The following is a 16,395-nucleotide window of genomic DNA, read 5'->3' as shown; positions in this document are numbered from 1 at the left end:
AAACAGTTCTTTAAAAATTAATGTATTACACCTTTCACTCACCCATTTTACCTTTATTCCCTCCTCCTTCCTTCAACAGTACAAGTTGCTTTGTTGGCCGAAAAAAAAAAAAAAAAGTTTTTAAATTATCTATGCTTTTTCTTTGAGAGGGTACCCTGTAGATTGGAGTAACCTTTCCTGTTGTTGGAGCTGGGAGGTGGGGGAAGGTGGCAGCTGTTGCTCTGGCTGGGATGTGGAATTTAGCAGCAGAGTCCGTGGACGCGAGTACGTCTGTACCTGATATACTCGCAGCACTGCTCCGGCAGTGGCAGGTCTTCTGAAGAAGAAACCACAGGCCTTGGCTGGCTCTGGCAGGAGGGAGCGTTGGCTTACTGTTTCAGACGGGGACATTGCAATCTGTGCGTGATACAAGAAAAAGATGCAAAACAAAACTCCAGCAGTATCCTCTCCCATCAGAATTTTGTTTTGGCTTTGTGCAGTGTTTGAGTTCTGATTGCTAGCTGACAAGTGAATGTTTTTCGGAGAGCGATTGTGAGAAACCCTTTCTACCCCTGCCCTGTAGAAATTTGCCGTAGGTTTAATTTAATACATGTGAACAGGAACATTACCACTTCAGTACACAAAAGGAGTTGAGACAATGACTAATGAAGAGGGTTTCTTAGGGTTTTTATCTGCAGCATTTGTTAGGAGGCTAGAAACAGGTTTCTCATTTAATGTTTTACACTTTGGACAGCTTATAACATATTTGTAGTTTCTTAACTAGGTAGATAGAAAACAAAAGGTAACGCCCTATTTTTTTAAAAGCTGTACAGGACAGGCAAAAAGTATTGGAGACCTTTGAATAAGAAATATCAAACTCCTTAATTGTGGTGTTTAGCTGGCTTGCTTTATCTGAACTATTTTCTACAAAAGTTTTTGTTGTAAGCCACTGTTAATATCATTGGGTTAGACTTTCTAGTGCACTCGCCTATAGTTTGAAGTACCAGGCTGTGAGAAGGAGGCAAGTTTTCAAACAGTGGATGGTAAAATCTCTTGGTTCATTTCTCCTGACTCTGAGCTGATCTTACACAGGTGCTCGGTGTGGGGGCTGTTGCCGGTCCAGCACCGAGTTGTTACTCTTCCCTCTTCGTGGTTTGGTAGAACGTGTTGCAGTTCCAATGTTAGGGACATCTTGGCTATTGCTATTAGATAAATGCCTCGATACGCAGAAACACAGAAAAGCTTTCTCTGTAATAAAAATCTCCCCTTACCCAAACTGTATATTTGCTGTTTTCAGTTGCCACTCAGCTTTTTTTTCCAGATGACTTCTGGGCCAGCCAGCCAGTTGTTTGGGGCCCTGCTAGCTGGGCTTGGTCAGGAGCTTTCCCTTCTGCTTTAGAGCATAGAGCAGTTTCCCGGAATGGCATGTCACCTATGATTTTCAAGACAGCTTGTACTTAACAATTGGTCCGTCTGCTGTTCTGATAGATGTAAATTTGCCTCTTTCAGTCCATTTGTGTCAAGAACTAAAACTGTGAACATATATCTTTAATATTGGTGGGTGTTAACTGAAATAAAGGTTTATTTTCATGCTCTTTTAAAAATGTCATGAAAACATGGAGATGTAACCACTTAGGTTAATAGCGTCTCGTCTAGGTTCTGCCCCAGGAGGTCCAGTCTGCCTGTGGTGATGGTGCCCAGGTGTTTCCATTGCCAGGAACGGACTTTGCCTTGGGAAGATGTCTCCTGAGTGGCTTACGATTAATGAGCTTGCTCTTTAGTAATGTTTTCTGTCCTCTCGCTTGCTACTTTTGCTGTCATGCCAAATGCAGAGGACTAGACCTTTTAAAATCTGAACAATTTGAAAAAGATGGTCAGCAGAAAAAGTTGGAGAGAAGCGGAGGGAAGCACATGGTGCAAATCTTTTGAATGTAACGATGGCAAGGTTTGAGCATGAAAGTTCATCTTACAGGTCGAATGCCGCTGATGCTGGGAGGAAACAAGACTGATAATAAATGCAAGTGTTAGCTGTGTGGGAAAGGACGTAAATTCTGAAATGTTAGAAGTTGGTGTGAATACTGGTGTTTGCAGTTCGAGGAGTTGAGACCGCTCTTCAACTGTAATGACTCTTTGCCCGTGGAGATTGGTTTGCATAGCCACACCTCTTGTTTTAATAAACGCGGGACGTATGCCTAAAGCTGCCACTTCCAGCATTTGCTAACCTGCTGCTTTTCCAAAATCATTGCAAGGACCATGTTCCCTTCATGTTGTGCTGCTGGTGTGGTCTGCCTTTGCCAGGTAACAGCTTCCTGGCCGGGCTCAGGGTGTGATTGAGCAGGCACCGCATGTCCCGATGCCGTGGTTGGCAAGTCCCCCGCTGTGCTGGCTGCTGCCCTAGGAAAGCCAAGAGTCATATTCCTGCTGGGGGGGTGCGCCCTGATAGGGGGCGGGGGGACTGTTTGTTTGCCCTTGCTAGGAGACTTCCAGGTAGGAGTTAGAAACAATTGGCTGTTGTCTTAGTAATGATGCTGTTTGTCTCTTGAGGTTGGAGTGAGGCTTTATGTGAAGCCCCGCACGGTGATTTATCTAGGTGCTTGATGAGCAAGGAAATAACACTAGTGTTCTGTTGTCCGTATGTTGAAGATCAATATGCAGAAATAGATTAATGACAAAATTGTGATTTAGTTTGCCGCCTTTTGTTAAAAAACCAACAACTTTCTTTTGGCAATAGGTGTCTAATTTGGTTGTATGCAGCTGACTTGAGGTACTGATTTGTCTGCGATGCCCAGCCAGAGTCCAGTTGCCAGATCGGGTCTGGAGAGGCCAGTAATGGGAGTTCTGTTGTCTTGGATGTCTGACCCAAGTCCCAGTGAGATGTTGGTCTTTGAGTGACTTCAGGACGGTCTTCAGAGGTGGGAGATGTCTGCGTACTGGGCTGGAGACCAAAGCTTGGAACCAGCCGCTAGACCCAAAAAGCAAAATGGCAGAGCTGGCACTTTGTAAAAAAATTCTCGTGCACTTTGTGTAGCTGATGGTGCGAGTGGCCTTGTGCTGGGGACAGGGGGAATGGTGCTTCACGGCCTTGCTGGAGATGGGTCGGGGTGTCGTTTGCCTCCCTTCTGTCTGTTACTTTCACAAGTGAAATACTTGAGAGTGAAAAGGGGCAGTGCAAGAGGAGGACGTAGACTAACAAAGCTGTTCTCACATTCTGAGCTCTCGCTAAGGAAGTGGCTTTGGGTCTGTTCCTGTTGGTGCAGCGGTGGCTGTCCCTGGTGGGCTGTGGCTGGGGCCTGCAGGCTGTCGCTGCTTCTCCAGGACTGAGGTTTGCGGGGTTGCAGGGGTTCATGCGCTTCGGCTCGAGTTGGAGGGTGTGCAGGACTGCCCTGGCAGGGTTCCCCACAGATGGGTTGGAGCCTGCTGTCACTTCCATTCCCCGGGAGAGAGAAAGGCAAGCAGGAGCTTACCAGCTTTTTTTTTTTTTTTCTCCTTCTCTCTCCGTGTTTCAGCAATGATGACAACTTTAAGATAAGCAAATAAACATGTGGACTTGGTGTGCTACATGGCTGTCACCTGTGTGCAGCGTCTCAGCTCTGGGTCGTCATACAGCTGTCGGTGCGTGTCCCGTGTTGGCAGGGCGGTGAGCTGCCGGAGAGCCCAGCTGGGCCGGTGCCCGTGGGGATGGCTCGGTGGGAGCCGAGGCTGCTGCCGTGTGTTGGTTCGCTGCCCTAGGGCGTGAGCTGGCCCGAAGTTACCCAGCGGTGTCCTTGAGCCGTCAGACGTTGCTGCAAAGGTCATCAGAACCCCGAGAGGTGATGGAGCTCTGCTTTACTCGTGTGCTCTTTGCTGGGCAGGGTGAAGGTGAATGGGATATGGGATCGGGTGAACTGCAGCCTTCCCGTTCAGCAGGTTGAGTTAGCACATGCCCGGTTGTGTTTGGGATTTGTGCTCGACAGGTTGCAGGATTCCTGTTGCCTTGTATGGAGCACAAGGAGAAGGCTGGCTGCTGCCCTTTCTGCTGAGAAAGCGCCTGGAGGTCTGGCTGGCTCAGTGAGCCGGTGTGGCCCTTGTGGGGCAGCCGTGGGGAGCAGGAGGGAAGCGTGTCAGGGTGAGGTGGCTGTTGCTACTTCCATGTTTTTTAGTGCGGCAGTTCCCTGTAACGGTGGACCACTGTGTGAGACTTGGATGAAGAGGCTAAAAGGGGTGGCTGCTCTGCAGGTTGCTTGTGGGCTGCTCTTGGCAGCTGTTTTTTTGTGGAAGCCCATCTTCTGTCCCCTGTGACCCTGAGTGTGGAGGTCCTGGGCCACTTTCGAGGTGGCAACGAGGATGCAAACAAGTCCCAGGGTTGAAATACTATCCCGAAATACAGCTCAAAATAAATTTCTGGTAACTACATGAGTAGGGCTGCATTGTGGAGCTGCTGCAAAGCCTCCCTGCCTTCCTGGGAGCCTGCAGATCAAAAGATCCTTTGCAAGTGTTGGGTGGCAAGGGTGGAGTGCACGTGGCTGTGCTGTGTTCTAGTGAGTACGTGCGCCTCGGGCGAGAGGCTGTCGCATGTGCTCGCAGGCACACCTGAGAATCGTGATCCTTCAGCGCTCTGGCGGTGCAGGTAAGTATTGTCGTCCTCCAGTGACTGCCGAGTTACCTGGTGGGAAGAACAAGCTTTGCCGCAGCCGTGATGGGAGAAGGATCCCTTGGCACGTCTGGGAGAGGTGGGCAGCCTCCTGCCGCAGGTGACCTGAGAGGTGGGTGCAGGGACCGGTGGGGGATGGCTGGCGCTACAGCCAGCGCCGCAGCAGGAGCACGCATCGGCAGCGGTGTTGGTGCCACAGGGGAGCCCTGGGGTGTGCACCGTGGGGTCGCGGGGCTGCAGCGCGCTGGAGCTGCTACTGGAGTGTGGCTCCCGCTCCTCGCAGCGTTTCGCCACACTCCTTCCCCTCTGCTTTGGGAGAGAGCTTGCCTGGGCGGTAGCTGTCTTTCAGTCTCTATTGTTCCTCGGTCCCTTATCCCCAAAGGCTGCGTTCAGGAGGAGTGCCGCATGCCGTTGTAGCCCTGGCTTTGCTTGCAGGCTCTGGTTACTGAGCGTAGTGAAGTGGGGTCAGCCGGGGGGTCCCATGTGCTGCTGGCTGCTGGGGCAGCTGAGCTGCTCTGCCCTTAGCAGGACACATCTCCTTCCTAGGGATACCTGCGGCTGCGGGCCGGCAGCAGCTACGTTGGCGCTGGTGGCGGTACTTTGTTTTGCGGTATGCAGAAACAGAAGGCTGGAGAGCTCAGGTTTGAGAAGAGCCAGGGTGCTTGTGATGGCTTGTGCTGATCAAAGAGGCGTGCTCTGGGCGTTGCTGGCAAAGCTTAACGCCAGGAGAGCTGGTGCCAGAGTTTGCATTTTGTGTTCCTAAGAAACTTTAAAACTCTGGTGCACGCACCTATGTTGATAGACTCACCCACTGCAGAGGTGGGGGCGCAGCGTGGGTGGAGGCACAGACCTTGGCACACCGGGCCAGGTGAGCAGACCCTGGTGTCAGCCTGGCCTGCAGTGCCTTTGAACTTGGGAGTGCGTGGGCCTCCTGTAGAAGGTAGCATAGGCACATCTGGAATGAAAACGGGCAACAAGCCACCAGACGCCTCCCTAACCCAGCACTTGAGTTTTGCTTTTCACATGAAGCGAAAGGCTGTGGGGAAAGCCATGGCCTTGAGGTAGAGCCATGTGATGCAGGTGCATCTCGCTGCGGTGTGAGGAGACCTTTGCAGGGCGGCTGTGGGCTGGTTCCTCGCCACGTTGGACCGTGGCTGTTCATGGAGGTGCTCTGAGGTGGTGGTGGTATCACAGGAGGGGTTCGTCACCAGCTTGTGCAACTGCCCAACAGCTTGTGTAGCCGCGGATGGAAAGCAGCCACTCGATCCTGGGGAGGAGGAGGAGGATGCTCCAGGTAAGGTCAGGTCTGGACTACCTCAGCAGCAGTGCTTTGGCTTTATTTTTCAAGACACCTTATTCTGTGTAGAGCTGCAGCGTTAGCACTTGAGCTTGACCAGAGAAAACAACAGGAAACAAATAGCAGGTTTCCAACATTTTATTTATATATACACACATCTAGTAAACAAAGTCATTAAATGTGTAACACTTACTTCAAACCTGTAATTAGAATATTTCAATAAATGCTTTAAATTCATTCCACCAGCCCATCTGCACACGTGCCTGCCTGTTGCTTTTATTTCTGGAGCGGGTTTCTCTGTGGCCGCCCTGAGCCACGAGGGCAGGCGGGGGGCTGAGCTGCCGGCCCCGCTCCGGCCGTGTTCCCGCTGCCCACGCGGGCTGTAGCACCGGTGCTGCGGGGAACACGGTGACTCGGTGCCAGTGCTGGGGCTGCGGTGGGGAATGCTGCTGGAGGGCATGAGGCTTAGCACGGGTGGCTGCGGATGCTGTGTGTGGCATCGCTGACCTGCTGCGCGCAGCGGGAGGAGCGAGGGCTGGGGTGCTGAGCGCCGGCCCCGGTGCAGCTCCTCGCTCTTCCCACGTGAGCGGCGGCTGGGGTGGTGTTGAGCACGGCCCCGGTGCCTGGGGGGGGGCCCAAGCCAGGCTGAGCTGCTGGTGCTCAGGCAGTGGGGCAGGGGCCTGAGGCAGCCAACCGGAGTAATTAACAAAGCTCTCCAGAAGGCAGGTCGCGCAGTCCTGCGCTCACCGCTGCCTGGCCTCGGTTCCCCCCAGCGCGCGGTGCGGGGAGCCGCTGTGCGGTACAGCGAGGCGTGACGGGCAGTGCTGGAAACGGTCCTGAGCTGGGGGTCTTGTCAGTTAAATGTTACCAAGTGCAAGTTACTGGGCTGGCTCTGCTGACACACACTGAGTAGGAAAGTGCCAAAAAATCGGGCCGGGCGTACATCACCCTGACCACCTATCTTGTGAACGAGCTGCAGCTTATTTTCACCGTAGCCAAAGTCACGTTCCCTTCATAGGAAGCTATGGGTGTCAAAAAAGTTGTCGGGAAGACGGGGAGTGGGTCGCACTCGAGTTCAGGGAGGTCTTTGGTAGTGCCTGTGACTGGGGGGAGGTACGCAGCGTCCGTGTTGGCGACGGGGTTGGCGATGTACTCTGGACCGGTCTCTGTGTGCTCCATCGCCTCCACCACAATCCTCTTGTAGAGATCAGGAAGCTGCTGCTCATAAACCTCCCCGTCCGCCGTGCTGGGGAGAGGCTGGTATTCTGTCTCCTGCCCCGAGCCGCTGCCCCCGGTGCTGCCCAAGAGGAGCTTGTCCCGGTGCCCAGGCTTCGTGAAGGCTTCCTCTACTTGAGTTATTTCAGGCTCTTCAAAGCCGCTGGCGCTGTGCAGGGGCAGGCTGCAGGGCAAGCCCAGCTCGCCCTCGGGGTGGGCATGCGTGGCAGGGATAATTAATTGTGTGATGGGTATCCCGTGACCTCCCGCCCCCCGCATAAGCATCCCTCCGCACGGCAGCTAATGCCGCTACAAATGCAAGCTCTCTGTGTTGTTCTCATGTTTAATTTGCCCGATAATCCTACTGTCGAGCATGACGTGAGAGCTTATCCACTATCAGAAATAGCTGGATTTGCTTCATGAAGAGATTTGCATGGCTCTGATTGCTTTTTTTTTTTTGCTTTTTTTTTTTTTTCCCCCTGAAGGTGGTGGGATTTGAAGAAAAACAAGAAAAAGTACAATTTACCTTTGTAGACACGTAGTTCTTAGCCCATGTAGCGTTAGCTGGGTCTGGAATGGCTTTGCTCTGCCACTGCGGCATAAGTGTGGAGAGGAGCGAGTGTAACCTGCAAATTGAGTAAGTGCAATTAAGTGTGAATTCTGATACCTGCAGCGCAACCTGGGACGTGCTCTTTGTGCATGTGATCGCCAGGTTTAATCATGAACCTGCCATAGCAGGGACCTACGGAGGCGGCACCGGGTGGCTGACGGGGCAGTGCAGCTCTTGAGTGGAGGGAGGTGCTGCCCAGCATCCTCCTCCTGCCAGATGTGTGCCAGATGTCTGCCTGCGATCACTAGCACAACCTCTATGTATCCAGAGCTTGCTGGCTATGGCCGTGAGCCCCAGCCCTGGAAAATCTGGCTGCGAACATGTGTGTGTTGCTCTAAAATAAACCAGTTTTTAATCCCAAGGTGTAACTCTACTCCCGGGTCAATGGCCAATGATCGTACCCCTTCAGTTTTGTTTCAGCAGAAGCAGACCTTGAGCTCTAGGTTAAAAATTCACAATATGTATGAAATCTATATTTTACGCTTGACGGGTGTTCTTCTTGTCATTTATGTAGTCCAGAACCTTTATTCAGAGCAATCCTCACTGTTCCCCAAGCTGCCCTGAAAGGACACGACCATCCCTTCTAATAACAATTCCGTGTTTTATTGGAAGGTAACGGATCCACTCACGCTTTTCTTGCCGGAGGTACAGAACAAATGCAGGCTGAGAAGATGAAGACGCCGCAGGTAAGCACAACAGTCAGCCAGCCCCCAGCACCTGAAACACAGAGCGCCCATCATTCATCTTTATTTAAAAAAATAAAAGATTTAAATACACTAGCTCAAGTCAGGCAACAGTCATGGCCTGACTAGCGTTTGCACCCAGAAAACATACCAACTTTTTTTGGTTCAAAACCAGGAATCTGGGTGGACTGCTGGGGACAACAGTACTTTGTGATGTGGAGACGTCTAACCACGTCTCCTGAGATACGCAGCTCATGATCCAGAGCACGCAAGTGCCAGTGTCTTTCCCGGTACTCAATTAAGTATCGATGAGGATGTGCGCTCGGGGTGCTGCGTGCAGTGGGGGGTGAAGTAGGAAAGATCTTGCAAAACCCATCACGTTTAATCAGCTGTCAGTGGCTGACTGCCTCTCAGCGGACACCTTGGCTTTGCTGTGCTTGCACTACCTGCTTGAAATGCAGCTGTCATAAATCCAGCTTTTAGACCAGAAACTTTTTTTAACTTGTCTGGATTGCTTTAATTTCCTCTCCAGCCCACTTTCCTGGATTTCTCCCGCAGTCCCACGCTGCTGAGACAAATTTCCTAACGTACACGGCTGAAGTTTTTGCTGGGGAGGAAATGCAGCACAGCAAACTTTCTGATGCTACCTCAGCATAAATTTTATCAACCCCTTTCTCAGGGTTTAGTGATGGTTTTCCTTGATCTGGGCTCAAAGCAAATTTGATCTAAGCAATCCCATCTTCCAGGGCAGAAACTCCAACTGCTGCCACTAGCTGTGGTCAGGAGTCTTTGGGAGAAGGTCTCTAGAAGGGACCGGACCCCACGAGGCGGATGTGCGCGGCGGGAGCCCTGGGATGCCGTGCTCCTTGGGAAGGCTCCCGGACAGCTGCTTCAGTGGCTTGGGGGGAGCCGCCAGCGCGGGGAGATGTGGGGGGCAGCACGGGTACCTGTGCCAGAGCTCAAAGCGCACACATCTGGGCCAGCAGCTGGAGGGGACCAAGCCCTTCCCCCTCCACAGCCAACCCTCCTGCTGGCCTTCAGCCGCTGATAAACTGCAGGGCTGATGCCTTGGCACAGAGCTGGGAGCTTGGAGGCAGATTGATGCTCCATTTTAAAGCCAGCTGAAACTAGAAACCTACAGTAATCAAACAACAACCAGGGATCTTTGCTAATTAAAGAGAGGCAGGAAAAGCGTCTCTAGCCTGTGGAAAACAGGGGGCCAAGGGCTAGGAGCTCTCCTAGCCCCACGTCCTGGCAGGGGCTCATTACTTTCCAAGCAGACGAGCTCGCTGTTGCCCCAGGGCCCCTCTCCGGCAGCAGTGGACGCCGTCATGCCGAGGGTGTACAGCTCCCCGGGTTGCAGGTCGGCCAGGTACCACCAGCGCTGCGCAGTCACGTTGGAAATGGCTGCAAGGAAAAGCGGGAGATGCCAATGGAGCACCTAGCACAAATTTTTACTGCATTTAGCTGGGATGAACTGGCTTTCCAGAGCTCAGAGCGTGGGGAGGTATCTGCTCCTTTTAATTAATTTCCTTTTCTATGGTACTGAATCGCTGGAAGGGCGGTGGAAGAGCTGGGGCTGCGGGCAGACCTGTGCTGCCGTGTGAGCTGCGCGCGCCGGCCCCGGCTGCTGTCGCTTGGCGAGTTAGCATTGCAGGCTAAAATGAGGTTTGTATGGTGGAGCTATGAAGCACCTGTTAAACACTGCCACGCAACTTCTGAATCGAGTTAAGGAAAAAAAAAAATAATTGAGTGGAAGCCTGGGAGTTACGCAGGCAAAGTGGGAGAGGGCTTGGGTGGGAAAAGCAGGTGTGGGAATGGGGCGCGTGCTGCCTGCCCAGCGTGTCTCGCGTGCACAGCGTCTGTTGGTGGAGGCCACCAATATGAAATCTGTTATTTTACCCTGCCAATAATTATAGAGGTTTGCATTGGTTATGACCTGAGAAAATAGTAATAATAAATACATTTAAAAAGCAAGGAGCGATGTGATAAATGCCACGCTCAGAGTAACTTGGAGGGACCTGACTGAAGCTGGAAGCGCTGGGGCAGCAGGGCTGCTGGGGGTGGCAGCAGAGGGGCTGACGGAATCTCGCTGGCAGCCCTCCTGTGAGTCCTTGACTTCACGGAGCTCTCTGAAGGCATCTCCCTCTCGCTCCCCTCTATCCTCCACCCACAGCACGTCCACAGCGCCTTGGTCTTCACCAGATACCTACTGTAGACATCTGGGGCTGCCTGCCCATCCTTCTTCTGCAGGTAGATGTGGTACCCCGTGATGCAGCCCCTTTGGTGGTGCGCAGGGATGTCCTCCCACGAAACCAAGACGCCGTTTGCCTGCGGTGTTGCGTACATCTGGGGGCCGGCTGATGGTGCTGCAAAATGTAAGACTGACTTTTAAAGCTGCATTTCAGCTAGGTTAAAAGCATCTGGAGGAGTATTACTGCGATTTACCTTCTGCTCTTGAGTATCCCCTAACTGATGCCACTTGTCCAGCTCCATCCCGATAGAGTGCAAAGACGCTGATCTGGTAGCACACATTATCTTTTATGTGCTCTAAATAAAGAAACAAAAAGTGGATGGTTACTGGTTAAAGTATTCACAGCTGTGGCTGAAGTATTTACATAAGCTGCTTAAATCTGAGATTAATCTTTTGATTATTAATGCATCTGTCATAAAGAAGGAAGAAAAATCTTTGTGATCTCCTCATCGCTTGGCAGAGCCCTCCTGTGCATCAAGCAAGTGAAGCTGGTGCTCCTGAAGGGCAAATCCTTTTGTTCCTCTTGAAGCAACAGCCGCTGGCAGACCGGTACCCTCTGAAGGAACCCTTGGGCCCCAGTTTGTGCTGCAGGTAAGGGCAGGAGGTGAACAGTGATCACCCAGCTTATCGCAGGGTTTGGCTATGCCTGAGGTCCCTTAGGAGGCATGAGAAACTCACACCCTGTTTCTTCCCCATGATTTCATGTGAGCATCCTCCTCCGGGCTGCTCCTGCCGGCCCCCGACCAGCAGGAGCTCGTGTTGCTGCTTTCCAGAGCAGAGCACGAAGCCATGGCGTGAGTACGCTGCTTTTGCCAGCTCGTTCGGGAGTGGGGATGTAACTACCTTGGAGGCACAGCTCTGGGACAGAGGGTAGGAAAGACTAACGAGGGGAATACTCGCTGTCACCCTCCACATAACTTCGTACTAGTCGGTGTGCAGAACACTGACACGTAGTGCTGGCTGGGATTAGTAACCAACAATCAGTAGGAAGGAAATCGTCTTTTCTTGAGCCTTTGATCTCTTGTACCTCTAGCTGGCTTGTTTCAGTCTGGAGGGACTGGGGTTTTTTAGAGACGTTTTACTAATCCTGATACAAACCTCAGCTGCAGAGCTCAGCCCAGAGTGGCTGCAGATTATTTTTTTTTCCTTCTATATCGAAAGCTTTAAAAGCTGTCATTTCTTATGCTGAATTGATAACAATTAGAATTGGACTTGTTCTTTAAAAGGCTGTCAAAATAAAATGGTGCCTCTGTGGTGACGCAAGTCGAGGTGGACTTAAAAGAAACACTATGTCTGCGTGGCTGGGTTCGGACAAAATGGCCTTTATTGTTTATAGAAACTATTTATGTATGTTAGCCAGTGCAGGTGTTAGACCCTGATAGGTTTTTGTGTCCTCCTTCTTGCTTGCTATTTGCTGTTGCAAGGTGCCCGTAGGTGCAAGGTGTTGTAGGTGCCCGTATGCTGCGGTTCTAAGTTCCGATTCTTAACACCCTGTTTACATACCTGACAATTTGTGGCTGTCTTAAAGGTACACGGCTAAGTCTTTGAGGTCAACTAACTTATCTGCAGACCCGCTGCAGACCCCAACATGCCTCAGGCGTGTCCTACCCAGCGTGGCAGTTACCTGCTATCCGTGCGGACCGGTTGGCTGCTGGAAGCTTCACCCAGGCTGGGGGGGGCTCCAGGCGCCAGCTCCTCTGCGCGGCCGCCCACTCCACCACGTACCCGCTGATGGATGCGGTCGATTTGATGGGCGGCTCCCAGCTGACGAGGATGCTGCTATTTCCCATGGCTACGGCAGTCACCTTCTGAGGAGGAGGTAGATCTTACGGGGAGAAAGAGCAACCAAACAAAAAACACACCGTCAGCACAAACATGCCTTAACCTTGGGCGGGCTCGGTAAGTTTGATACGTGTTTTTTACTGTGTCTCATCTAGTTCAGCACCCTGTGAAGTACAAAAATAAACTGCAATTGAAAGAAAAGGTCTTTATGCAAGGGTGACCTCTATGACGATAGGAATAGAGCCACATTCTTGTATTGTCCCATGGTGCAGCGGTTTGAGCATCCCCAGCGCTGCTTGTTTGTACCGTCCCCAAACCCTGAGAAGATGCTGTCATGAGACATAACTAAGTCCTTGCTCCCGTGATAGAGCCACAAACATGCAGCATCTCCATGACACCAAAGCTACTGCTTTCACAGCCAGGTTACTTTATCCTGCAGGAGAAAGTGTTGGGGAAGTCGTCAATGTTTTATCCCTAGTATAAACCCAGCACTTTTCTGAACAGTTTCTCTGACGAATACAGTTGAACTGAGCCCACAAAGCAGTTCTTGTCCTACTTGCCTCCAAATGATCAGATACCAGCGATATTTCTGCACTAATCCTATCTCTGCTTAACAAAGGTCTCCTGTGCCCAATGCACCCTGCGAGCTGAGGAGCCGTGCATCCACCCCTGGAGGAGGAAAGCATCCCGCCAGTGTTCCGTGCCGCACTGGGAAAAGGTGAGGCAACAGCTTTGCTGCTGCTTTACTGATGTTACACCAGGACAAGTACAAACAGCAAAATGCTTCTTTAAATGAACAACCTGAGGCTGTGAGGCTCTGTTGTGCCTGGTACTGGCACAGGAAATTTGGGGTTGGGTGAGCTCAGGGAACACTTGTTAATTTTGCTGTGTGGCTACAGCAGAGTGCAATTTCACAGGAGATAAAGCTTGTGTGATTTCCCCTTACCATCACCTTCTCTTCAGTCCCGCTACCTCCCTCATGCAAGAGAAAAAAACCCACCCTTTTTTTGTGTGGTTAATTTTCTGCTGTGTCAGGTGCCTGGGTGGCTGATGGTGTGGCTTACCTGTGTCGGCGGGAGGGGCCGAGGTATAATTACAGCAGTATTAACGCAGGGCAACCTAATGTGTCATGAAACTGCCCCCCGACCACATCACAAACTGAGTCCACGGATCCCCGAGGATTCCTTGAGATGGGAATGAGCGCACGGCGGAGGGACCTGCACGCTGCCGTGGTGCATGGTGCAAAGCAGAGCACTGGTGGCATTACCAGTGGTCCAGACCCAGCAGAAGCCCTTACCCTGGGTGCCCGGCTCGGTCATGATGGATGCCGGGGGGGACCTGCCCCTCGAGTTCTCGGCGGTGACGGTTATCTTGTAGCCCACCCTCGGCGTGACTCTGGCGTAGCTGGTTTGGGTGGTATGGTGTGCTTCTGCCGCCAGGTTCTGCTGGCCCAGGGCTTCAAAGGTCACTGTGTACTGCAGGATTCTTCCTCTCGCCTCTGCCTTGCTCAAAGCCTGCGAGGAAAATGCATTTGTTACCCTCTCCTGACAAGCAAAGGCTGCAGAAAGGTGCCAGGGTGCCGTGCCGGGGTGCTGCAGCAGGCTGCCCACGGAGGTTCAGACCTGCTCCTGCAGGATGCTGCTGTTGGCTGTTTGTGAACTGAGTATTTCACCTGCTTTTAAACAAACCTATGGCCACAAAAGGGGTCTTTGTGCCATACCATAAGCCCTCCTGAGCGAGGCTTTGGCAAGCTGGCACTCATGGGGACTGCAGTTCGCCCACCCGTGCAGGGCAGGGGGGAGGTTTTCCCCCAGCCCCCTGCCTGGCAGCGGCTGGTGGCTGTGGAGCATCACCCTAACCCAGATGCTGAAGCCGCCCCATTTAAGTGAGGAGCTCTGAGAGAAAGGTAATTTTTTCTCTTCCTTTTCTGCTCTTAATAGTGGAGAGGTTATGTGCAGCAGTGGTGCCACATGCTGGGCTGCAGCACACCCCGGCTGATGTTCTTTGGTAACCGATTATCAGGTGCTACGTCCTTCTAAAAGCTGAAGGAAGCAAGCAGTGCTACAGAGGTTGCTCGCTTGCTTGTGGAGACTGCTTTCTTCTGTAATACTTTTTTTTTTTTTTAATAACTTAATATCTGTTGGCCCACAGTACAAATCTTGCATCGCCCTCGCAGTACCAACCTAAGCATACATGTTTGTAAGTAAACATGTGCTCTTATTGTTACACAAATAATGCTTTTTCCAAAGAAAGCTAGCGTCCTTGCTGCGCAACTGCCCCTTTCCACCACGATTTTGCACATTTGTGTAAAACCTGTACCACGTAACAGCCTGTCGTGATTTTTCCCTTTGATTTTGCTGCTGTACAGCCTGCAGCCTGTACTCCGTTCCCAAGCCTTATCCCAGCTCTGCCACTGCTCCGCCTTTGGCAGTGCGTGGCCCCTAGCCGCGTGAAATGGGTTAACTCATTTGGTATGAATTGGTGTAACCTGTTCATCTGAATGGTAGGGCCATGAGCACGCATTTACCTGAGAGTCTCTCTTCAGGCTGCATATCTTTTTATTTCCTATTTATTATTCCTGTTTAATTCCAGTTTAGTAAAGCTCTTCTGCTGCGAGCCGCTGACTTCCCAAGCAGCAGTGTAGCTGGGGGCAGTGCAACACGCAGCCTTCTCCTTCCTGGGGTCTGAATGCAAGCCGTGCTTTTCACAAGGTGTGGAAAAAAAGAGTATGAACTGCACAGCTGGATTTGCGAAAATGAGCCGGTTTTTATTCTGGGGGGGAAATCTGGATTTTTACTGAAAGCTATGACAAATAATTATTTAAATTTAATCACTCGGAATAGACATCTCTGCAGAGTTGCTCCGTGCTGTCCTGTGTGACACCTCCGGCTGGTTTTTCCACGCCGGGTGTTTGCAGTTGTGCTCTCAGTTTCAGTTTCCTGCGGTTCCTATGCAGCAAGTTCATTTTGTTTGGCTGCTTTTTGCCATCAGAAAACAAAAACAGGAAGAGAGAAAAACCACTTTCAAAAATAGGAAAATGTTTGCACCGTGACAATGGCTTTGGCAGTGGCTCAGGACCAATGCAGCACTGGAACTGCTCCGCAAGCCTGCTAAAATTATACTGGTGATCTTTTCCTTGGGACTTGTGTGAAAATAGGAGAACATATATTGACGGGACATGGTGCTGAGGCTGAGTCTTTTGCTTTGTAGCTGTGGTGAGTGCTATAAGAGCAATGTATTGGACCTGTTTTATGAACGGTGCTGCAGGAAGCCTGCTTTGACACATAGTCCCGCCAGCTCGCTGCCACAAGGGACGCCTCCGAGAGGTACGTGTCTTCAAGCCGCAAGGGCTGGAGTCACATAATGACAGGAGAATTCTGCTTTCCCTTATGGCATGGTGCTTGGGGGGATGGGGAGGAGGTATGACAGTAATTGGAATGTTATCTAGAGATTGCAAACTGGAAGTCAAAAATAATTCATGCTTTTAAAAAAAAAAAAATATATCTTACCGGTGGTGAAATAAAGCCACCACAGCAAAATGCCCCACAATCTGTAAATTCCTCTTGGATGTGGCTTTGAGGTTTGGGCTGGTAATGCTGGAGAAACTCAGCACTGGTAACAGGGCTTGGTTTCACTGGGAGCACCAGTATAGCAGACCTGGCGTAAGCCTTTCCCCTGAGCTGGGTGGTGGTGTATGGTAGTGTGGGATTTTTACCCTATAGCTGGGTTTTAATCTGAATTCTTTCTGAAGTTTCCCTGGTTGGGGTCTCAGCCCTCCGCTCGCAGGAGGCTCTGCTTGGCAGACACCAGCCACCGGCTTTTTTCAACTCTGCGTTTGTCCCATTTCGGATCTGCAGCTTGGTTATCAGCAAAGCCTTTCGCATGCAGGTCACCCAGCACCTGCTTCACACCTGCAGAGAAAACCAGCGTCTTCCTGCTGCAGCT

The 16,395-nt window shown here is 51.4% G+C and overlaps 1 protein-coding gene and 1 long non-coding RNA gene across 3 annotated transcripts in view; one reads left to right on the top strand and one right to left on the bottom strand.

The window, feature by feature from the left end:
- Nucleotides 1–4,096: 4,096 nt before the first annotated feature.
- IL12RB2 (interleukin 12 receptor subunit beta 2) overlaps nucleotides 4,097–16,395 on the bottom strand; it is a 24,555-nt gene continuing 12,256 nt past the window's right edge. The window contains exons 9-16 of one of the 2 annotated variants that reach the window (XM_027804023.2): nucleotides 13,748–13,964; nucleotides 12,293–12,493; nucleotides 10,863–10,964; nucleotides 10,628–10,783; nucleotides 9,684–9,821; nucleotides 8,361–8,448; nucleotides 7,648–7,747; nucleotides 4,097–7,328 (exon numbers count right to left, since the gene is read on the bottom strand). In XM_027804023.2, the coding sequence (XP_027659824.2) occupies nucleotides 6,864–7,328; nucleotides 7,648–7,747; nucleotides 8,361–8,448; nucleotides 9,684–9,821; nucleotides 10,628–10,783; nucleotides 10,863–10,964; nucleotides 12,293–12,493; nucleotides 13,748–13,964 (1,467 nt within the window). In that variant the 3' untranslated portion in view covers nucleotides 4,097–6,863. The remainder of the gene's footprint in view (nucleotides 7,329–7,647; nucleotides 7,748–8,360; nucleotides 8,449–9,683; nucleotides 9,822–10,627; nucleotides 10,784–10,862; nucleotides 10,965–12,292; nucleotides 12,494–13,747; nucleotides 13,965–16,395) is intronic. The other variant, XM_055725184.1, reaches the window with a different exon arrangement.
- Nucleotides 15,119–16,395, top strand: part of LOC114015608 (uncharacterized) — a 20,430-nt gene continuing 19,153 nt past the window's right edge. Inside the window, exon 1 of the long non-coding RNA XR_008734808.1 lies at nucleotides 15,119–15,776. This is a non-coding gene — a long non-coding RNA (uncharacterized LOC114015608). The remainder of the gene's footprint in view (nucleotides 15,777–16,395) is intronic.

Source organism: Falco cherrug, chromosome 12, assembly GCF_023634085.1.
Source record: "Falco cherrug isolate bFalChe1 chromosome 12, bFalChe1.pri, whole genome shotgun sequence".
NCBI classification, from domain to species: Eukaryota; Metazoa; Chordata; class Aves; order Falconiformes; family Falconidae; genus Falco; species Falco cherrug.
Note: the sequence above shows the minus strand (reverse complement) of the source record. Positions and strands in the feature narration are given on the sequence as shown.